Here is a 16,472-nt window from a genome sequence, read left to right as displayed (position 1 = left end):
CGGTTAACCATTTCTTTCATGGGAGCATCAAAATGCTCGGCTGGCCGTCCCTCTGTGTAAATGGGGAGATAAGCAGCCGCCCAGTGATCGCTGCACGGACCATCGTGTCAGAGGGAACCCCCTCATCCCCTCTTGGACCCATAAGCTACGTTTATAAGGCTTAACCCTTTACAATGCGCTGCTGGATGTCTTCTGGCATAGCCACTATTGAACTATTCTGCTGACCGCTCTGTCGTCCCGTCATGTAGTTACTGGCTTTAGCCAGCAGATGGTGCTGTTGTATAACAGCAGAATTGGCAAACCTCTAGGAAATCCTCAATCCAAGAATGGATTGGAAAGGGTTAAAGGTGAAGGGATTGGGATGGGGATGGAGGGGAAGTGTTTTTATACTCGCCTGGCTCCCCATGCCAGCGCTGTGTTCCTGTGAGGTTGGTGCACATTCGCATCGGGACTCTTCAGCCGGCTCTGTGTGTGCGCTCTCCCATAGAAATGAATGGGGAAGCGCTGTGTCCCTGTGAAGTTGCCCCCCCTTGTGCAGCGTGACTCTTTTCAGCCGGCTCTGTGTGCCCGCCCTTCCATAGAGATGAATGAGTGTGTGCACATAGCCAGCTGGAAACGGTCCCACTGTACACGCACGCTAACCTCGCTGGGACACCGCAATGGAACGGTGCCTGGTGAATATGAAGTACAGATCCCCCATAACATAGGTTGTGGGTGTCAGATGTAATGAGAAGTTCCCTTTAACAGTTGTCCGTCCCCATACAGCAGATCGTCTGCCGGTGTGAACTATGTGAACAGGCACTGATCCGCATGGTAGATGATCTGTGGATGTAATGGGACCCTTCAGAGATGGCAGCATAGAGGGGGGAAAGATTGTACATGACACGTCTGAGAATGTAAGGGGAGAAGCATCCGAGTCTTCAGGGAGAGCAGATCACACAGGCTGTACTGTATTGTAGCGCACACTGCCCTTAGCAGGGAAGGCCGCATGCAGGTTGTGTATCCGCATAGAGAGATCAGAGAAGCCACTGATGAGTGAGGGGAGAGGGATCACCCCTCGGCAGCGGGACGGGAGATCCCTCATGGGCTGTAGGAATCCGTCCAGGGATGAAGCCGTGCGGATACATGGGAGGGCACCAGCATCCTGGACACACAGACCTCCCAATCCACCAATAACAGAAGGGTTTCCAGCCAAAGGTGCCCATAGCCTTTAATCCACAGACTGGTGAATCATCCAAGTGACCCTGCAGAAAGGGGGCAGCAGAGTGAGCTTAGGGGGCGTCATGTTGTGACATTTATTTGTGGACTCGGGCAGCAGGATGCTTTCTGGCCTGCCTTCCAGTAGCTGGCACTGCAGAGCCGTTCGACCATCTTCTTTCCCAGAGGAGCATTGCTTGTCCTATGAGTCGCCTTATACTTGGCACTCGCCACAAGGAGAAATGGCATCCCTCTAGACTAACTGAAGAAGAGCCAACCTGGCAGCGGTCATGTCAGCCTTGTAATCTGGTTAGGTAGAGGGTTGTGCGTGTGCCGGTCCGGCATGGCGCTGCCAAGTAGTGGTGCCAGTGCTTGCATTATCCTGTCTTCACCCATCATGGTGCCATCTATTCTCTTCTAGAAGCAGCTGGGCTACCGGGACTCCAGCTACTACTGGGAGGTGAACTCCAGCGAGGTGGTGATAATGAAGCGCATCGGTACAGGATCCTTTGGCACAGTGTACAGAGGCAAGTGGCACGGCGACGTGGCCGTCAAGATCCTCAAAGTGACCAATCCCACCGCAGAACAAATCCAGGCCTTCAAGAACGAGATGCAGGTTCTCAGGTGCGGACCGAACCCGCCCAGAAGACCGCGCCGTTATAAGCTCCGCCCACAGGACTAATAACTCCTCCTCTTCTCACAGGAAGACGCGCCACGTGAACATTCTGCTCTTCATGGGCTTCATGACAAAACCCAACTTTGCCATAATCACGCAGTGGTGCGAGGGCAGCAGCCTCTACCGCCATCTACACGTCATCGAGACGCGGTTTGATGTTTTCCAGCTGATTGACATTGCACGGCAAACGGCGCAGGGGATGGAGTAAGTAGTGAGCGGCGGACCCCCGATACAGCAATGGGGGCCGTGGAGGTTAGGTGCTGCAGCGCTGCCTAGAGCCCGCTCCCAGCTACTGCAGATATTGCATGATGTAGAGCAGCGCCGCGGATCCTCCCGGTGGCTTCAGCTCTTCTTTAGTAACTTCTCACTTTCTTCTCTTAGCTACCTCCATGCCAAGAACATCATCCATCGGGACCTGAAGTCCAACAGTATCCTTCCATCCCGCATGCCATCTACTAGCTGGGATGGCGGCACACAGGCGTCTGTAGGGCCATGTGCCCCCATTATAGCGTATGAGGCCATTCACATGACCCTGAAATCACCATGGGCGGCTCGCCCACGGGGGCAGCTCCCTACTTGTCCCCCTCGTGGCCCTTGGCTTATTGATTGACGGCTCCAGTTCTGAGCTGCCATCTGTGCCACCTATCCGGACTAGGGTGGATCCTGCTAGCTCCGCCCCTTCTCTGGAGAGCAATCACCATGAGAATCTACCTAGCCTCGCCCCTGCTCTTGGGAAAGCCCTCTCTCCAAATATGGAGACGTGTGGGAGATCCCCTGTAGCTCCGCCCCTCTCCTCGCTGTTTCGCATTCATTGGGTCATCCCTGCCGCCCCATTGCAGACGATGGGTGATGTCGCAGACTAGTTTCATCGCAGCGAGGCTCGTCTGAACGCCGCGCAAACGAGATGGAATCCATTGAAAATAATTGGCCTCATAACCGTGCGCTTTCGCTCTCACCGCCGCGTGACGCCGTCTGGAGGACGCCAAGATGGCTGCCGATTTTTCATCTGCACTTCTCATAGGCTGTCATGTTTTTATATTTTCCGCAGCTGTAGTTTTTATTGGTACCATTTTGGGGTAGATTCGGCTTCTTAAATCACTTTTGTGTTTTCTGAGAACTGATCTGATAAACCTTCTGTTTTTGATTTCACCAGTATTTGTGATTCAAGATAAAAAACATTGATGATGTCATGCGAGTCGTTCCGGATGTGGGGGACAAAAGGCGAAGTTCACAAAGGTGGGGGGGGGGGGGAGGGGTTACATAGTGTTTTTTAACTATTTTGATTTATTTACGTTTTTTATGTCCCTGTGGGGGACTTGAACCTGTGATGCTCTGATCACTGATAATACACTGCAGTACTTCTGTACTGCCATGCATTAGTGCTAATCGTAGCGACCACAGGCCATGGCAGACCCGCACGCCGTTGTCTGTGAAGCCTTTAGATGCTGCGATCAGCATTGATTGTGGCCAGTGAGGGGCTAGCGGGAGGGGTCTGTCCGCAACACCGTGCTGCAGTGGGAAGGCTGTCGGTCAGTCACAGGTTCGCTTCTGAGCCGGCGCCATCTAGAGGTTGTAAGTTTACATTCCTTCATGGATCCCCTTCCCAGCAGGACATAAACTTACACTCTGCAGTGGGGAGGATTTAAGCCCAGTCCTGCTCCGGAGCTGCACTTCAGTGAATACGGCAGGGTACAGGGACGTACCACGTTTTAGATCTCCCTCTTGGCCAGTCTTCACTTTGTTGGGGGTCTCCTGATAATAAGCCCCTAGCTTGTCTCACTGTTGGGACCCCCAGAGCTCTTCTGTAAATACTGCATTCCCCTGTAGTGCCCCCACAGGGGAAAGGAAGCATAACACAACACTTATTGAACTGAGTAGGCTGGCCATGTAACTGCTGAACCCTCCAGGGGGGGCGCTCTTGGTCTCTGGACTCGCACTTCCTCCTTATCTGAGCGGTCAGACATCTTTCTTCACGAGGGACTCACGGTAAAGATTGGTGATTTTGGGTTGGCCACAGTGAAGACGCGGTGGAGCGGCTCGCAGCAGGTGGAGCAGCCCAGCGGTTCCATCCTATGGATGGTGAGTTCTTCGGCCGCCCCGTGCGCCGGGGTGATGGTGAGTTCTTCGGCCGCCCCGTGCGCCGGGGTGATGGTGAGTTCTTCGGCCGCCCCGTGCACTGCGGTCGCGTCTCGCACTAATACTTATGTATCTTCCAGGCCCCAGAAGTGATCCGAATGCAGGAGAACAGTCCGTACAGCTTCCAGTCCGACGTCTACGCCTACGGGGTGGTGCTCTACGAGCTGATGGCCGGACTATTACCATATGCAAGTATCAACAACCGAGACCAGGTGAGGAGCCGAGGAGCCTGGGACTTGTAGTCCTTTAGGACATATACCCTTGTATACAACCTGCAACTACTACCAGCCTTCAGAGCATGCTGGGAGTTGTAGTTCTGGGGAACTTCCTGCCATGGGCGTAAAGCAACGTCACCATGTAATGTTCTCTCCCTCCGCTGTACAGATCATCTTCATGGTCGGCCGGGGGTATCTGACGCCGGACCTCAGCAAGGTCTCCAACAACTGCCCCAAAGCCATGAAAAGGCTCCTCGCCAACTGCCTGAAGTTCAAGAGGGAGGAGAGGCCGCTGTTCCCACAGGTGAGCTGAAGAGCCACCGCTAATGCCTGACTACCTGTAGTGGGGGGGGGGGGGGGGGGCAGAATAGTGAGTGCAGCTCTGGGGTATAATACAGGATGTAACTCAGGATCAGTACAGGATAAGTAATGTATGTACACAGTGACTCCAGCAGCAGAATAGTGAGTGCAGCTCTGGAGTATAATACAGGATGTAACTCAGGATCAGTACAGGATAAGTAATGTATGTACACAGTGACTCCACCAGCAGAATAGTGAGTGCAGCTCTGGAGTATAATACAGGATGTAACTCAGGAGCAGTACAGGATAAGTAATGTATGTACACAGTGACTCCACCAGCAGAATAGTGAGTGCAGCTCTGGGGTATAATACAGAATGTAACTCAGGAGCAGTACAGGATAAGTAATGTATGTACACAGTGACTCCACCAGCAGAATAGTGAGTGCAGCTCTGGGGTATAATACAGGATGTAACTCAGGGTCAGTACAGGATAAGTAATGTATGTACACAGTGACTCCACCAGCAGAATAGTGAGTGCAGCTCTGCAGTATAATACAGGATGTAACTCAGGGTCAGTACAGGATAAGTAATGTATGTATACAGTGACTCCACCAGCAGAATAGTGAGTGCAGCTCTGGAGTATAATACAGGATGTAACTCAGGGTCAGTACAGGATAAGTAATGTATGTACACAGTGACTCCACCAGCAGAATAGTGAGTGCAGCTCTGGAGTATAATACAGGATGTAACTCAGGGTCAGTACAGGATAAGTAATGTATGTATACAGTGACTCCACCAGCAGAATAGTGAGTGCAGCTCTGGAGTATAATACAGGATGTAACTCAGGGTCAGTACAGGATAAGTAATGTATGTACACAGTGACTCCACCAGCAGAATAGTGAGTGCAGCTCTGGAGTATAATACAGGATGTAACTCAGGATCAGTACAGGATAAGTAATGTATGTACACAGTGACTCCACCAGCAGAATAGTGAGTGCAGCTCTGGGGTATAATACAGGATGTAACTCAGGAGCAGTACAGGATAAGTAATGTATGTACACAGTGACTCCACCAGCAGAATACTGAGTGCAGCTCTGGGGTATAATACAAGATGTAACTCAGGATCAGTACAGGATAAGTAATGTATGTATACAGTGACTCCACCAGCAGAATAGTGAGTGCAGCTCTGCAGTATAATACAGGATGTAACTCAGGATCAGTACAGGATAAGTAATGTATGTACACAGTGACTCCACCAGCAGAATAGTGAGTGCAGCTCTGGAGTATAATACAGGATGTAACTCAGGATCAGTACAGGATAAGTAATGTATGTACACAGTGACTCCACCAGCAGAATAGTGAGTGCAGCTCTGGGGTATAATACAGGATGTAACTCAGGATCAGTACAGGATAAGTAATGTATGTATACAGTGACTCCCCCAGCAGAATAGTGAGTGCAGCTGTGGAGTATAATACAGGATGTAACTCAGGAGCAGTACAGGATAAGTAATGTATGTACACAGTGACTCCACCAGCAGAATAGTGAGTGCAGCTCTGGAGTATAATACAGGATGTAACTCAGGATCAGTACAGGATACATCATGTATGTACACAGTGACTCCACCAGCAGAATAGTGAGTGCAGCTCTGGGGTATAATACAGGATGTAACTCAGGAGCAGTACAGGATAAGTAATGTATGTACACAGTGACTCCACCAGCAGAATAGTGAGTGCAGCTCTGGGGTATAATACAGGATGTAACTCAGGAGCAGTACAGGATAAGTAATGTATGTACATAGTGACTCCAGCAGCAGAATAGTGAGTGCAGCTCTGGAGTATAATACAGGATGTAACCCAGGAGCAGTACAGGATAAGTAATGTATATACACAGTGACTCCACCAGCAGAATAGTGAGTGCAGCTCTGCAGTATAATACAGGATGTAACTCAGGAGCAGTACAGGATAAGTAATGTATGTACACAGTGACTCCACCAGCAGAATAGTGAGTGCAGCTCTGGGGTATAATACAGGATATAACTCAGGAGCAGTACAGGATAAGTAATGTATGTACATAGTGACTCCAGCAGCAGAATAGTGAGTGCAGCTCTGGAGTATAATACAGGATGTAACCCAGGAGCAGTACAGGATACGGTGTGTGTGTGTTATATATATAATATTATACATACACACCCCGTGACTCCATCTTTCCTATATGTGACCTGTGATTTGGGGTTTGTGTAGACACGGATGTTGCACTTTTCTATTTTAGATCCTCTCCTCCATTGAGCTCCTGCAGCGAGCCCTCCCAAAGATAGAGCGCAGTGCGTCTGAACCTTCGCTTCACCGAGCGGTCAATTCCGAGGACCTGAACCCCTTCCTGATTAACACCCTGCGCCTGGTGCCTCAGTGATCAGTGTCCTCCATCTCTGCGCTCCCCTTGGTGGCAGTCTCTCTGGGTCTGGGCTCTTCATCGGCTGTGCGGTCTCTTCTGCGCTGGCGTTTTCTTCTCTGGTACATTTTACACTCTTACTTTTCTCCTCCAGTCGCTTCTTCACTTGACTTCTAAGCTGCTTCTCTTTCTGGGCCTCATCCAGTCGTCTTCAAGGTGACTCGGTGAGCGGACGCCTTCTCCCCCACAGCGAGTGGGAAAGTGTCTCATGGAGATAACGGCCTTAAGCTGCTACAGTGTGGGAACTATGCCGTAACGGGGCGCACATGTAAGGATTATGGGAGGCGGTCCGTCATTGTTTGGAGCTCCGCCCCTCAAGCACTGCCCAGAGCAAGGGCAACGGCCTGCGGAGGAATTGGATGACCAGTATGTCTGTTCACCGTCAAGGGACGATCGGCGGGCGGCTCCCTGCAGCGGTCACATCTAAAGATAACCGTCTATTGGTTCAGCCGCTCGCCAGGCCCCGCCTCCTGCCGCCGAATCAATGTTGCATTTACTATTCGCAGACTGTCACAAGCCGAGAATCTCCGAGGGGAAGATATTTATTTCTACTTGTGCCTGACTCCTCCTCTCCCAGAATCCTCCACCGGGGAGAATCATTTGTTAAGTCTAATTGTCCTGTGATGAGTCTGGTGGGGAGGAGGGGGTTAAATTGAGCCTGGTCATGCTTGAGAAGCCATAGATTAAACTGTAAGGTGAGGGAACTGGAACGCAAATCTGAAACGCATTGAATATAAAGAAGTGTAATATAGAGAGTTTTAAATAAAGTTTGATGTAAAAAAAATCAGTTTGGTAAATTTTCTATATTTTGTATTTAAATGTAAGAAATGGAGAACGAGGCGGCGAAACACCCCTGTCAGGTGGGCACAGGGCGCTGCTGGTGGGAGGGCAGAATGTGGGGGCGGCGGAACACCCCTGTCAGGTGGGCACAGGGCGCTGCTGGTGGGAGGGCAGAATGTGGCGGCGGCGGACCACCCCTGTCAGGTGGGCACAGGGCGCTGCTGGTGGGAGGGCAGAATGTGGCGGCGGCGGCGGAACACCTCTGTCAGGTGGGCACAGGGCGCTGCTGGTGGGAGGGCAGAATGTGGGGGCGGCGAAACACCCCTGTCAGGTGGGCACAGGGCGCTGCTGCTGGTGGGAGGGCAGAATGTGGGGGCGGCGAAACACCCCTGTCAGGTGGGCACAGGGCGCTGCTGGTGGTGGGAGGGCAGAATGTGGCGGCGGCGGAACACCCCTGTCAGGTGGGCACAGGGCGCTGCTGGTGGTGGGAGGGCAGAATGTGGCGGCGGCGGAACACCCCTGTCAGGTGGGCACAGGGCGCTGCTGGTGGGAGGGCAGAATGTGGCGGCGGCGGAACACCCCTGTCAGGTGGGCACAGGGCGCTGTTGGTGGGAGGGCAGAATGTGGCGGCGGCGGACCACCCCTGTCAGGGGGGCACAGGGCGCTGCTGCTGATGGGAGGCAGAATGTGGCGGCGGCGGAACACCCCTGTCAGGTGGGCACAGGGCGCTGTTGGTGGGAGGGCAGAATGTGGCGGCGGCGGACCACCCCTGTCAGGTGGGCACAGGGCGCTGCTGCTGATGGGAGGCAGAATGTGGCGGCGGCAGAACACCCCTGTCAGGTGGGCACAGGGCGCTGCTGGTGGGAGGGCAGAATGTGGCGGCGGCGGACCACCCTTGTCAGGTGGGCACAGGGCGCTGCTGCTGATGGGAGGCAGAATGTGGCGGCGGCAGAACACCCCTGTCAGGTGGGCACAGGGCGCTGCTGGTGGGAGGGCAGAATGTGGCGGCGGCGGACCACCCGTCAGGTGGGCACAGGGCGCTGCTGGTGGGAGGGCAGAATGTAGCGGCGGCGGAACACCCCTGTCAGGTGGGCACAGGGCGCTGCTGCTGATGGGAGGCAGAATGTGGCGGCGGCGGAACACCCCTGTCAGGTGGGCACAGGGCGCTGCTGCTGATGGGAGGCAGAATGTGGCGGCGGCGGAACACCCCTGTCAGGTGGGCACAGGGCGCTGCTGGTGGGAGGGCAGAATGTGGCGGCGGCGGACCACCCCTGTCAGGTGGGCACAGGGCGCTGCTGCTGATGGGAGGCAGAATGTGGCGGCGGCGGAACACCCCTGTCAGGTGGGCACAGGGCGCTGCTGGTGGGAGGGCAGAATGTGGCGGCGGCGGACCACCCCTGTCAGGTGGGCACAGGGCGCTGCTGGTGGGAGGGCAGAATGTAGCGGCGGCGGAACACCCCTGTCAGGTGGGCACAGGGCGCTGCTGCTGATGGGAGGCAGAATGTGGCGGCGGCAGAACACCCGTCAGGTGGGCACAGGGCGCTGCTGCTGATAGGAGGCAGAATGTGGCGGCGGCGGAACACCCCTGTCAGGTGGGCACAGAGCGCTGCTGCTGATGGGAGGCAGAAAGTGGCGGCGGCGGAACACCCCTGTCAGGTGGGCACAGGGCACTGCTGGTGGGAGGGCAGAATGTGGCGGCGGCGGACCACTCCTGTCAGGTGGGCACAGGGCGCTGCTGCTGATGGGAGGGCAGAATGTGCGGCGGCGGACCACCCTTGTCAGGTGGGCACAGGGCGCTGCTGGTGGAAGGGCAGAATGTGGCGGTGGCGGAACATCCCGTCAGGTGGGCACAGGGCGCTGCTGCTGATGGGAGGGCAGAATGTGGCGCAGGCAGCATGAATCGCTGACCCCTTCCTGTCAGCTGTCAGAACATGTCAGCACCACCATCTAATCTGCGGGAACTACAAGAAGCTTCCTGTCCGCAGGGGCCGGTATTCCTGCTGAACCATTTCATCACCGAGTGGAATCACTGCAGGTCTGAAGGAGGGAGGAGTCCAACGTGACTAGAGGGGGTAATGAGGGGCGGGCGGTGTAGCTTAGTGGGGAAAAGTCCCATTAGAACTGGTAATTCGTCTGTATAGCAACTCGCTCTGCGGTTAAGGGGAGGAGTCACTGAATGATTGACAGTTGTTCCTGTGTCGGTAGGCCCGCCCACAGCTCTTTGCAGACTTCCCACAGGTCGGCAGACTTGGCTGTAGGAGGTGAATGGAGCTCGTGGCTGGGAAGACTCCGCAGTGTAGTTAGCGCCGGGTGGTACATACATCGTAGGAGCAGATCAGAAGGGCAAAGCTGAAGATGAACGGTCCTAAAATGATCAAGAATCCATTTCACATGCGTTTTCTCTCCTCTGGGGGGCAGTGATGGTGGTCTCATGACTGTGCCGCCTTGTGTTTGCAAGTAAAGTACAGAAATGATGAGAAACACTTGTAAATCATGTTTGAAGTGGCTGCCACTAGGGGGCTCCCTTCCAGCTTCTGTGCAGTCCACTCTGGCTGTAGGTACAGAACTTCTATAGTAACAAGGACAATGGGAACAAATATGTTATGAGGAGGCGCCTTGATGGGTTTTTTCGAAGTATGTTATATAGCAATAACAAAATGACAAAAAAATGGGTGTTAATTCACCTGGTGCCAGACGAGGATGCCTTTCACAAGGCACCCCGCTGACACCGTGATCCACGTCCGCTTGTAATAAAGCCTTTTATTCCATCCGACCTTGATCAGAGAGCCGCAGGACCGTTCCAAGTAAGCTGCACCGGGTAACCGGGGCTTAGTACAGGTACACAAAGTAGATAAAAAGACTATCCGCGCTCCAAGGGAAGACGAGGCTTCAATATAGGATAATAATGGCCTTCTTTATTAATGTGCTGCAGACTATTTCAGGGACATGCGAGGGCCTATTTATGTTTGTAAGTCATTTGTAAATGTATAGAGCTTGAAAAAGGTATTATATCTACCGAAACGCGTTGCTCGCAAAACCAGTGATGGAATATTAATAAAGAAGGACATTATCCTCCTATATTGAAGCCTCGTATTCCCTTGGAGCGCGGATAGTCTTTTTATCTACTTTAAGGACAATGGGAAGTTTCCATAGCAACAGCCCCTCCCCCTATCTTCACAGGTTACAGGCTGACAGATCTGCAGACACTGTGACAGTCTGCCCCTCCTGCTGTTAGTGTGTGCACACAATCATACACATCTTAGCGGGTTCACTAACCATTTAGACAGATGGTCTCCAAATGCCTGAATCATCCTGGGAAAGCAGATCCTGCCTCCCTGCTGATTGGACCAGTGACAGCAATGCAGCATGGGAAGTGAGGGCAAGGAAGTCAGGACAGTGAACTACTGGCAGAATGTTGGCTTGCTCCACGCCCCTCCCTGAAAGTGGATTGCAAAGAGCGAAAAAATGGGGAAGATCACCTGAAAATCACAACTTACAAACCTCAAACGGCAGCAGATGAAGATGAGGAGAAGCTGGCGGGCTGCAGAAAACGTGCTGCAAACTGGGGTACACTTAATAATTGTGACCGGCGGCATCTGGCTAGAACTGTCCGTAGTCACAGAGAAGTGACTCCAGCAGAAATCCCATCCACCTTCAGTGCAGGAGCCCCACAGGGATATCCTGCAGGTCAGCGCAGCGGTCTGTAGCTTCCATGGGATCTCTGGGAGCAGAAGACCCACCAGAGCCCCTCTGTTACCACCCCAATACCGCACACAGTGCCTCATCTGGCCCTGGAGGACTGACCTGTGGCGCGGTCCGATGAGTCATAGTACCAACTGTGCTTGTGTTTTGTGCAGACCCTATGAGACCTTGGACCCCACCAAGGCCATACTGGTGTGGGGGGTTCTCAGGGCATGGGTTGGCTCCACTGATCACTACGGTTCACTGCTTGGTGACCATTTGCAGCCCATGGACTTCATGTACCCCCACAATGATGGATCTTCCAGCAGGGTAATGCTCTGTGCCATTGGGCCCAACTTGTCCAGAATTGGTTGCAGGAGCGTTCCTATGAATGGCGCCGCCTGCAAGTTACCCAACATGAGCCCAAGCCAGCACCTATGGGATGTGGTGGAGATCCTGCCCCTACAGTTACCCCAGAGCTGCTGGGGCTTCCAGATGTCTTCCGTCCACTTGTGGAATTGATGCCCCATCGAGTTACTGAACGGTGTCGGGGTAGAGGCGTCTGACCCCATAGTCTTGTCCCAGGACTTTTGGCATGTCCGTGTATACATACATTATGAGATTGGAGTGTACTGTTAACCCATTAACTGTCGAGGGCGTCTGTAGTACTGCACCTAGGCTATCGGGGCTGGAGAAGTGGGAATAAAGCCCCCACCTCCAGTACGGCACCGGGATGGACTACTACAGACGGAAAGCAAAAAGGTGCAGCGCCCAGCAGCACAGAGTGTTTCAGGAGACGGGCAGCCATAATGGGAGGAGGAGGTCACAGAGAGGAGGCTCCCACTGCAGCGCAGAGTATTTCAGCCCACGCCTGGGGCTCGGTGGAGGGGACCGTGATGTCAGTGAGGGGTCTGCTGCAGCGCAGAGTATTTCAGCTGCCACTCCTTGGGTCACCTACAGCTAGTGTGTTCCCGCCCGCTACGAGCCCCGCTGTCCGACGCCACACAACCGACTGCAGACACTTCATTCTTTGCTTTCAGAGAATAGTTTAATTTGGACAAATCACATTTTCTTCCCCCTCGCGGGGGGCTTCACATTTGCACACAAACGCTGACACACGTTACACACGCCATGGCGCCCGCCGCTCGGGCCGCAGAATAAGTTCTGTAATATAGTCATGATATAATAGATTACTCTGAATACTTGGAACAATCAGATCACGATAGTAACCGCACGGCAAGCTGTAGGCACGTCACAACAGTGTTACCGTCACACGAAAATAGACCTGAAGTGGGGGACACAGCGGGAAGTGGGGGAGGGGACAAAATTAGGAAGCAAAGCTTTGATGGGGGTTTTAGGCAGGAACACCGCAACACACCACGAATCAAAAGAACTGACGGAACCAGGAGGGATAGATACCGAGAGGGGCTGGGAGGAGAGCGCAGAAGGACACACAACATATACAAAATGAGCGCCACCGCCACAGCAGGGTAACTGTGGGCGTGCGTTTGTATAGACGTATGTACACGGAGGACTGGCGCACCTTGTGCCCGCACCCACGGCCTCGGATCGGGTCCTATGGATGGCACCGCGGCAGGAGCTCGCGGCTCTGCGGTGGCGTCCGATGACGGTATTTCTAGGTGATGGGTGGAGCCTCTAGAGTCCTCTCTTCCTCCCGGGATTGGTCTCCTCTCCATATCTACCTCTTCATCGGCATTTGTTTAGGTTTGTCAAGGAGGTAAGCCGTGCAGACGGGTGAAGGGAGCGGGAAACACACAGAGCCGCGATGGGAGAGACGAGGGAGAAATGGATCCTTTCAGTCTGAGAAGAGACTGGCGAAGGATTTCCTCAGGTTGCGGATGGTTTCGGCTTTCACCTCGTCATGACTAAGACTGGAACGTGGAGCTGGCGAGTCTGCAAGGGTGAAGGAGTTGGTGAGGGACTGGGACTTACTGGAGGACGATATGAGGTGATGGCCGATGATGGGAGGAGATGGTGATGGGGGGAGCGGTCGGACCAAATACGGTCGGGTCAGGAATGTGCAGAATGGCGTCGGGAAGGATAGAGGAGGACACGGGGAGGGGATGTGTTATATATGTTGGTTGTATCGGGAGGAGGTAGAAGAAGGAGGAAAGAAAAATAATGATCAGTTAAAGTCATGCAATATTAGTCATTCACACTAAACTAGCCACCACCTTCTACACTGGGCGCTGCCAGGGGGCACCTGGGAACCCACTGAACCCACATGACTAAGTGTCCCGAGTCACCAGCGCTGCCACCAAAACCCAACTGGGTCCAAGCTATCAGTACTGGGCACAGAACCAAAGAGAAACAAGGCAACCCAGTGTCTGCCAACGCTGTGCCCACCTCACCTAAGCGGCATGCAAAAAGGGATGCAATAGGTAGTATAGGAAGCTGAAACCTGTGTGGCCCACCCAGAACCTCGAGGGCTCTTACTTCAGCTGCGGCTGGGGTGGGGGCAGCTCTTGGCCCGGCTTCTGAGCCAACTGAGGCTTTTGGGGCCCGCCAGGACGTGAACCCTGCCCAGGTCCTTGAGGGTTAGGCCTGGGCTGCTGGGTCATGGGTCGTTGTGGTTGGGGTGGCTGCTGGGGCGGCTGCGGCTGGGGTCCACCTGGAGCTGACTGGCGTTGCGGCGGTGGTGGCTGCTGCTGTTGTCCTGGCTGGCGGATGCCGTGCTGTTGTTGATGGACGGGAGGTGGAGGCTTCTGCAGCGGTCCTGCAGGAACAGGCTGCCGTGGAGGTCCAGGTTGCCGAGGTTGAGGGGGCTGAACACCCATTGGTTTTGGGCCTGTTGGCATAGGGGGAGCCTGCTGCTGGCGCTGGGGGGATTGTGGGCTTGGCTGCCTTTGGGGGGATTGAGATTGGCGGGGTGATGGCTGTTGTTGGGGCCTCATCTGCTGGGGTGATGCTTGCTGTGGCGGCGGCTGCTGAGGAGGGACCATTTGTCGCTGCTGTGCCCCGGGGCTGGGGAGATTTGGCAGGTGTTGTGATGGCTGAGGACCTAAACCTTGAAGCTGCTGTCCTTGAGGTGGAGGCCTCTGCTGGGTCGGAGGTCCCTGCCGCTGAGGAGCCTGTGCCGCTGGAGGACCCCCTATAACAGAAACAAAACATAACTGGACCGGCTACATCTGAATGACTGAATATGGTCCCTAATGCTCCTTCCACTTATTAAACGTGTTGTCCCACCAAACCAAGTTACCCCAGTGAGGGACAACCTACTGATCGGCGGGGGGTCTGATGCCTGGGACCTCCACTGATCCTGAGCGCCCGTCCCACCCGCACGATGCCACTCCATTCATTTCAATGGGACAGAGCCGGTGCTCCAACACTCAGCCGTCTTCACTGGTCCCACGGGAGCGAATGAAGCAGCGGGTCCTTCTTGGTATCGTAGGGCTCCTAGAGGTCAACCTTCCCCGATCTGTAAGTTATCCCGCCCTCAGGGGGCCACAAGCCGTATGCTGACTGAGACAAAGTGTGAAACCACCCCCGCGAAAAAAGACTCAAACACATTTTTCAGGCATCGAAATAACCAAGACACAAGATACCCAACATGTGTGACCCACTGAGACTTGTAATAGTGCCCACAGTGGTGGCCCCAATATTAAGTGACCCCCTCAATAGTTACAGTATTTATAGTGACCCTGTTAATGGCCCCAATAGTAAGTGACCCCAGCACTAATAGTGACCACTATAGCGGCTCCAGTAGCAATGGGGTCCCCATAGTTGCGCCAGTAATAAGTGTGCCCTATTGTGGTCCCAGTACTAATAGTGCCCCTCCCAAAGTGGCCCCTATAGCGGCCCCAGTAATAATAGTGACCCACCACTTGGCCTTTGGCCTGTCAGCGTTCCAACATGTGTTTCGCTCACCACGCCTGCAGCTCCGGTCAGGCAGCAGCTACTGCTGGGTTTGTGACCGCTGCCATCTCTCCCTGGTGTCTGAGGCCTGCAGGATGGCACATGCACACACGGGTGAGAGGTCTACGGTCACAGACTCGCCAGCGGTTGCTGCCAGCGGACTAGGGCTGCAAGTTGACCGAGTTAAATGCCCATAATTGGGTTGCTGCCCGGCTCGCAGCAGGCAATTATTTTTTTATTGGCCATTCATGGCTGGTTGAAAGAAATAACCAGTCGGGTGGCAACCTGCTGCCCCTCTGAGGTCCTGCAGTCTGCCGCCCGAGGCAGCAGCCGCAGGTCACCCCATGGTAGGGGCGCTCCTGCCTATCCTGATGACATAGATTGGTGAGGCGACCCTCTACTACCTTGTGGAGAAGGTCTCTGCTGCTGCACGGGGGTGCTGGACCGAGAATGGACAGGTTGACCCTGCAATGAAAAGCAAATCCCAGGTGAGGGCGGAGGGCGGAGCGCCACGGCTACCTGTTACCAACCAAAAGGTATAAGACTCCAGATCTGTAAACTACCAGGACAGTGACTGATCCGTAATGTCACCAGCTGATGCAAACTTAGATAGGGACATTTTAAAAGTGGAGTCCCCCTTTAAGTTTACCATAGACTTACCTGGGGCTGCTGTACATGCATGGAGCGACTCGGGGAGGAGCTGCACTGAATAGACTGCGCCATTTTAATAACAACCAGGTCCGCTATCAGGTGCCGGTCCTCCTCCTGCTGGTCACCGATTAAAGGCATGGAGGAGCCAACAACCTGAGGAAGAGAGGAGGAAGCGCAGGTCAGCCGAGGCAAGATGACCAGAACACAGCTTTATTGTGGCCTCCAGGTGGCGCTGTATCCTCCCCAGTTCATAGACAATGCTGCCATGAACTGGTGATGGCTGGGGATACTGCCCTCCCGACTCCGGGGCCGAGCACTTACCTCTATGATATGGTCCTTGCCGTCTTTTCCGTGCAGGGCTTCTACGGCGCAGATGTCCAGACCCCCAAATACTTCTGAGCAAGCATCCACCCATAGCTTGTACCTGCAAGACACGCGGCCATGTGTGAGCCATGAACCCCTTCCCAACAAGCCCTCAGCGGGGCACCAAGGTACATAAGTGGAGTGAGAT

The 16,472-nt window shown here is 54.1% G+C and overlaps 2 protein-coding genes across 7 annotated transcripts in view; one reads left to right on the top strand and one right to left on the bottom strand.

The window, feature by feature from the left end:
* The window catches only part of ARAF (A-Raf proto-oncogene, serine/threonine kinase), a 30,218-nt gene extending 22,458 nt beyond the window's left edge, over window positions 1-7,760 (top strand). For all 3 annotated transcript variants that reach the window (XM_066580006.1, XM_066580004.1, XM_066580005.1), the window contains exons 11-17: window positions 1,619-1,821; window positions 1,901-2,077; window positions 2,255-2,301; window positions 3,834-3,952; window positions 4,090-4,221; window positions 4,394-4,528; window positions 6,794-7,760. In XM_066580006.1, coding sequence (XP_066436103.1) covers window positions 1,619-1,821; window positions 1,901-2,077; window positions 2,255-2,301; window positions 3,834-3,952; window positions 4,090-4,221; window positions 4,394-4,528; window positions 6,794-6,934 — 954 coding nt within the window. In that variant the 3' untranslated portion in view covers window positions 6,935-7,760. The remainder of the gene's footprint in view (window positions 1-1,618; window positions 1,822-1,900; window positions 2,078-2,254; window positions 2,302-3,833; window positions 3,953-4,089; window positions 4,222-4,393; window positions 4,529-6,793) is intronic.
* A 4,708-nt stretch (window positions 7,761-12,468) lies between these two features.
* The window catches only part of SYN1 (synapsin I), a 107,633-nt gene continuing 103,629 nt past the window's right edge, over window positions 12,469-16,472 (bottom strand). The window contains exons 9-13 of one of the 4 annotated variants that reach the window (XM_066580000.1): window positions 16,283-16,385; window positions 15,971-16,114; window positions 15,715-15,775; window positions 13,892-14,546; window positions 12,469-13,386 (exon numbers count right to left, since the gene is read on the bottom strand). In XM_066580000.1, coding sequence (XP_066436097.1) covers window positions 13,251-13,386; window positions 13,892-14,546; window positions 15,715-15,775; window positions 15,971-16,114; window positions 16,283-16,385 — 1,099 coding nt within the window. In that variant the 3' untranslated portion in view covers window positions 12,469-13,250. Of the gene's footprint in view, window positions 13,387-13,856; window positions 14,547-15,714; window positions 15,776-15,970; window positions 16,115-16,282; window positions 16,386-16,472 lie in introns of all 4 variants that reach the window. The other 3 variants (XM_066580001.1, XM_066580003.1, XM_066580002.1) reach the window with 3 other exon arrangements.

This window comes from Eleutherodactylus coqui, chromosome 10 (genome assembly GCF_035609145.1).
Source record: "Eleutherodactylus coqui strain aEleCoq1 chromosome 10, aEleCoq1.hap1, whole genome shotgun sequence".
Taxonomy (NCBI): domain Eukaryota; kingdom Metazoa; phylum Chordata; class Amphibia; order Anura; family Eleutherodactylidae; genus Eleutherodactylus; species Eleutherodactylus coqui.
Note: the sequence above shows the minus strand (reverse complement) of the source record. Positions and strands in the feature narration are given on the sequence as shown.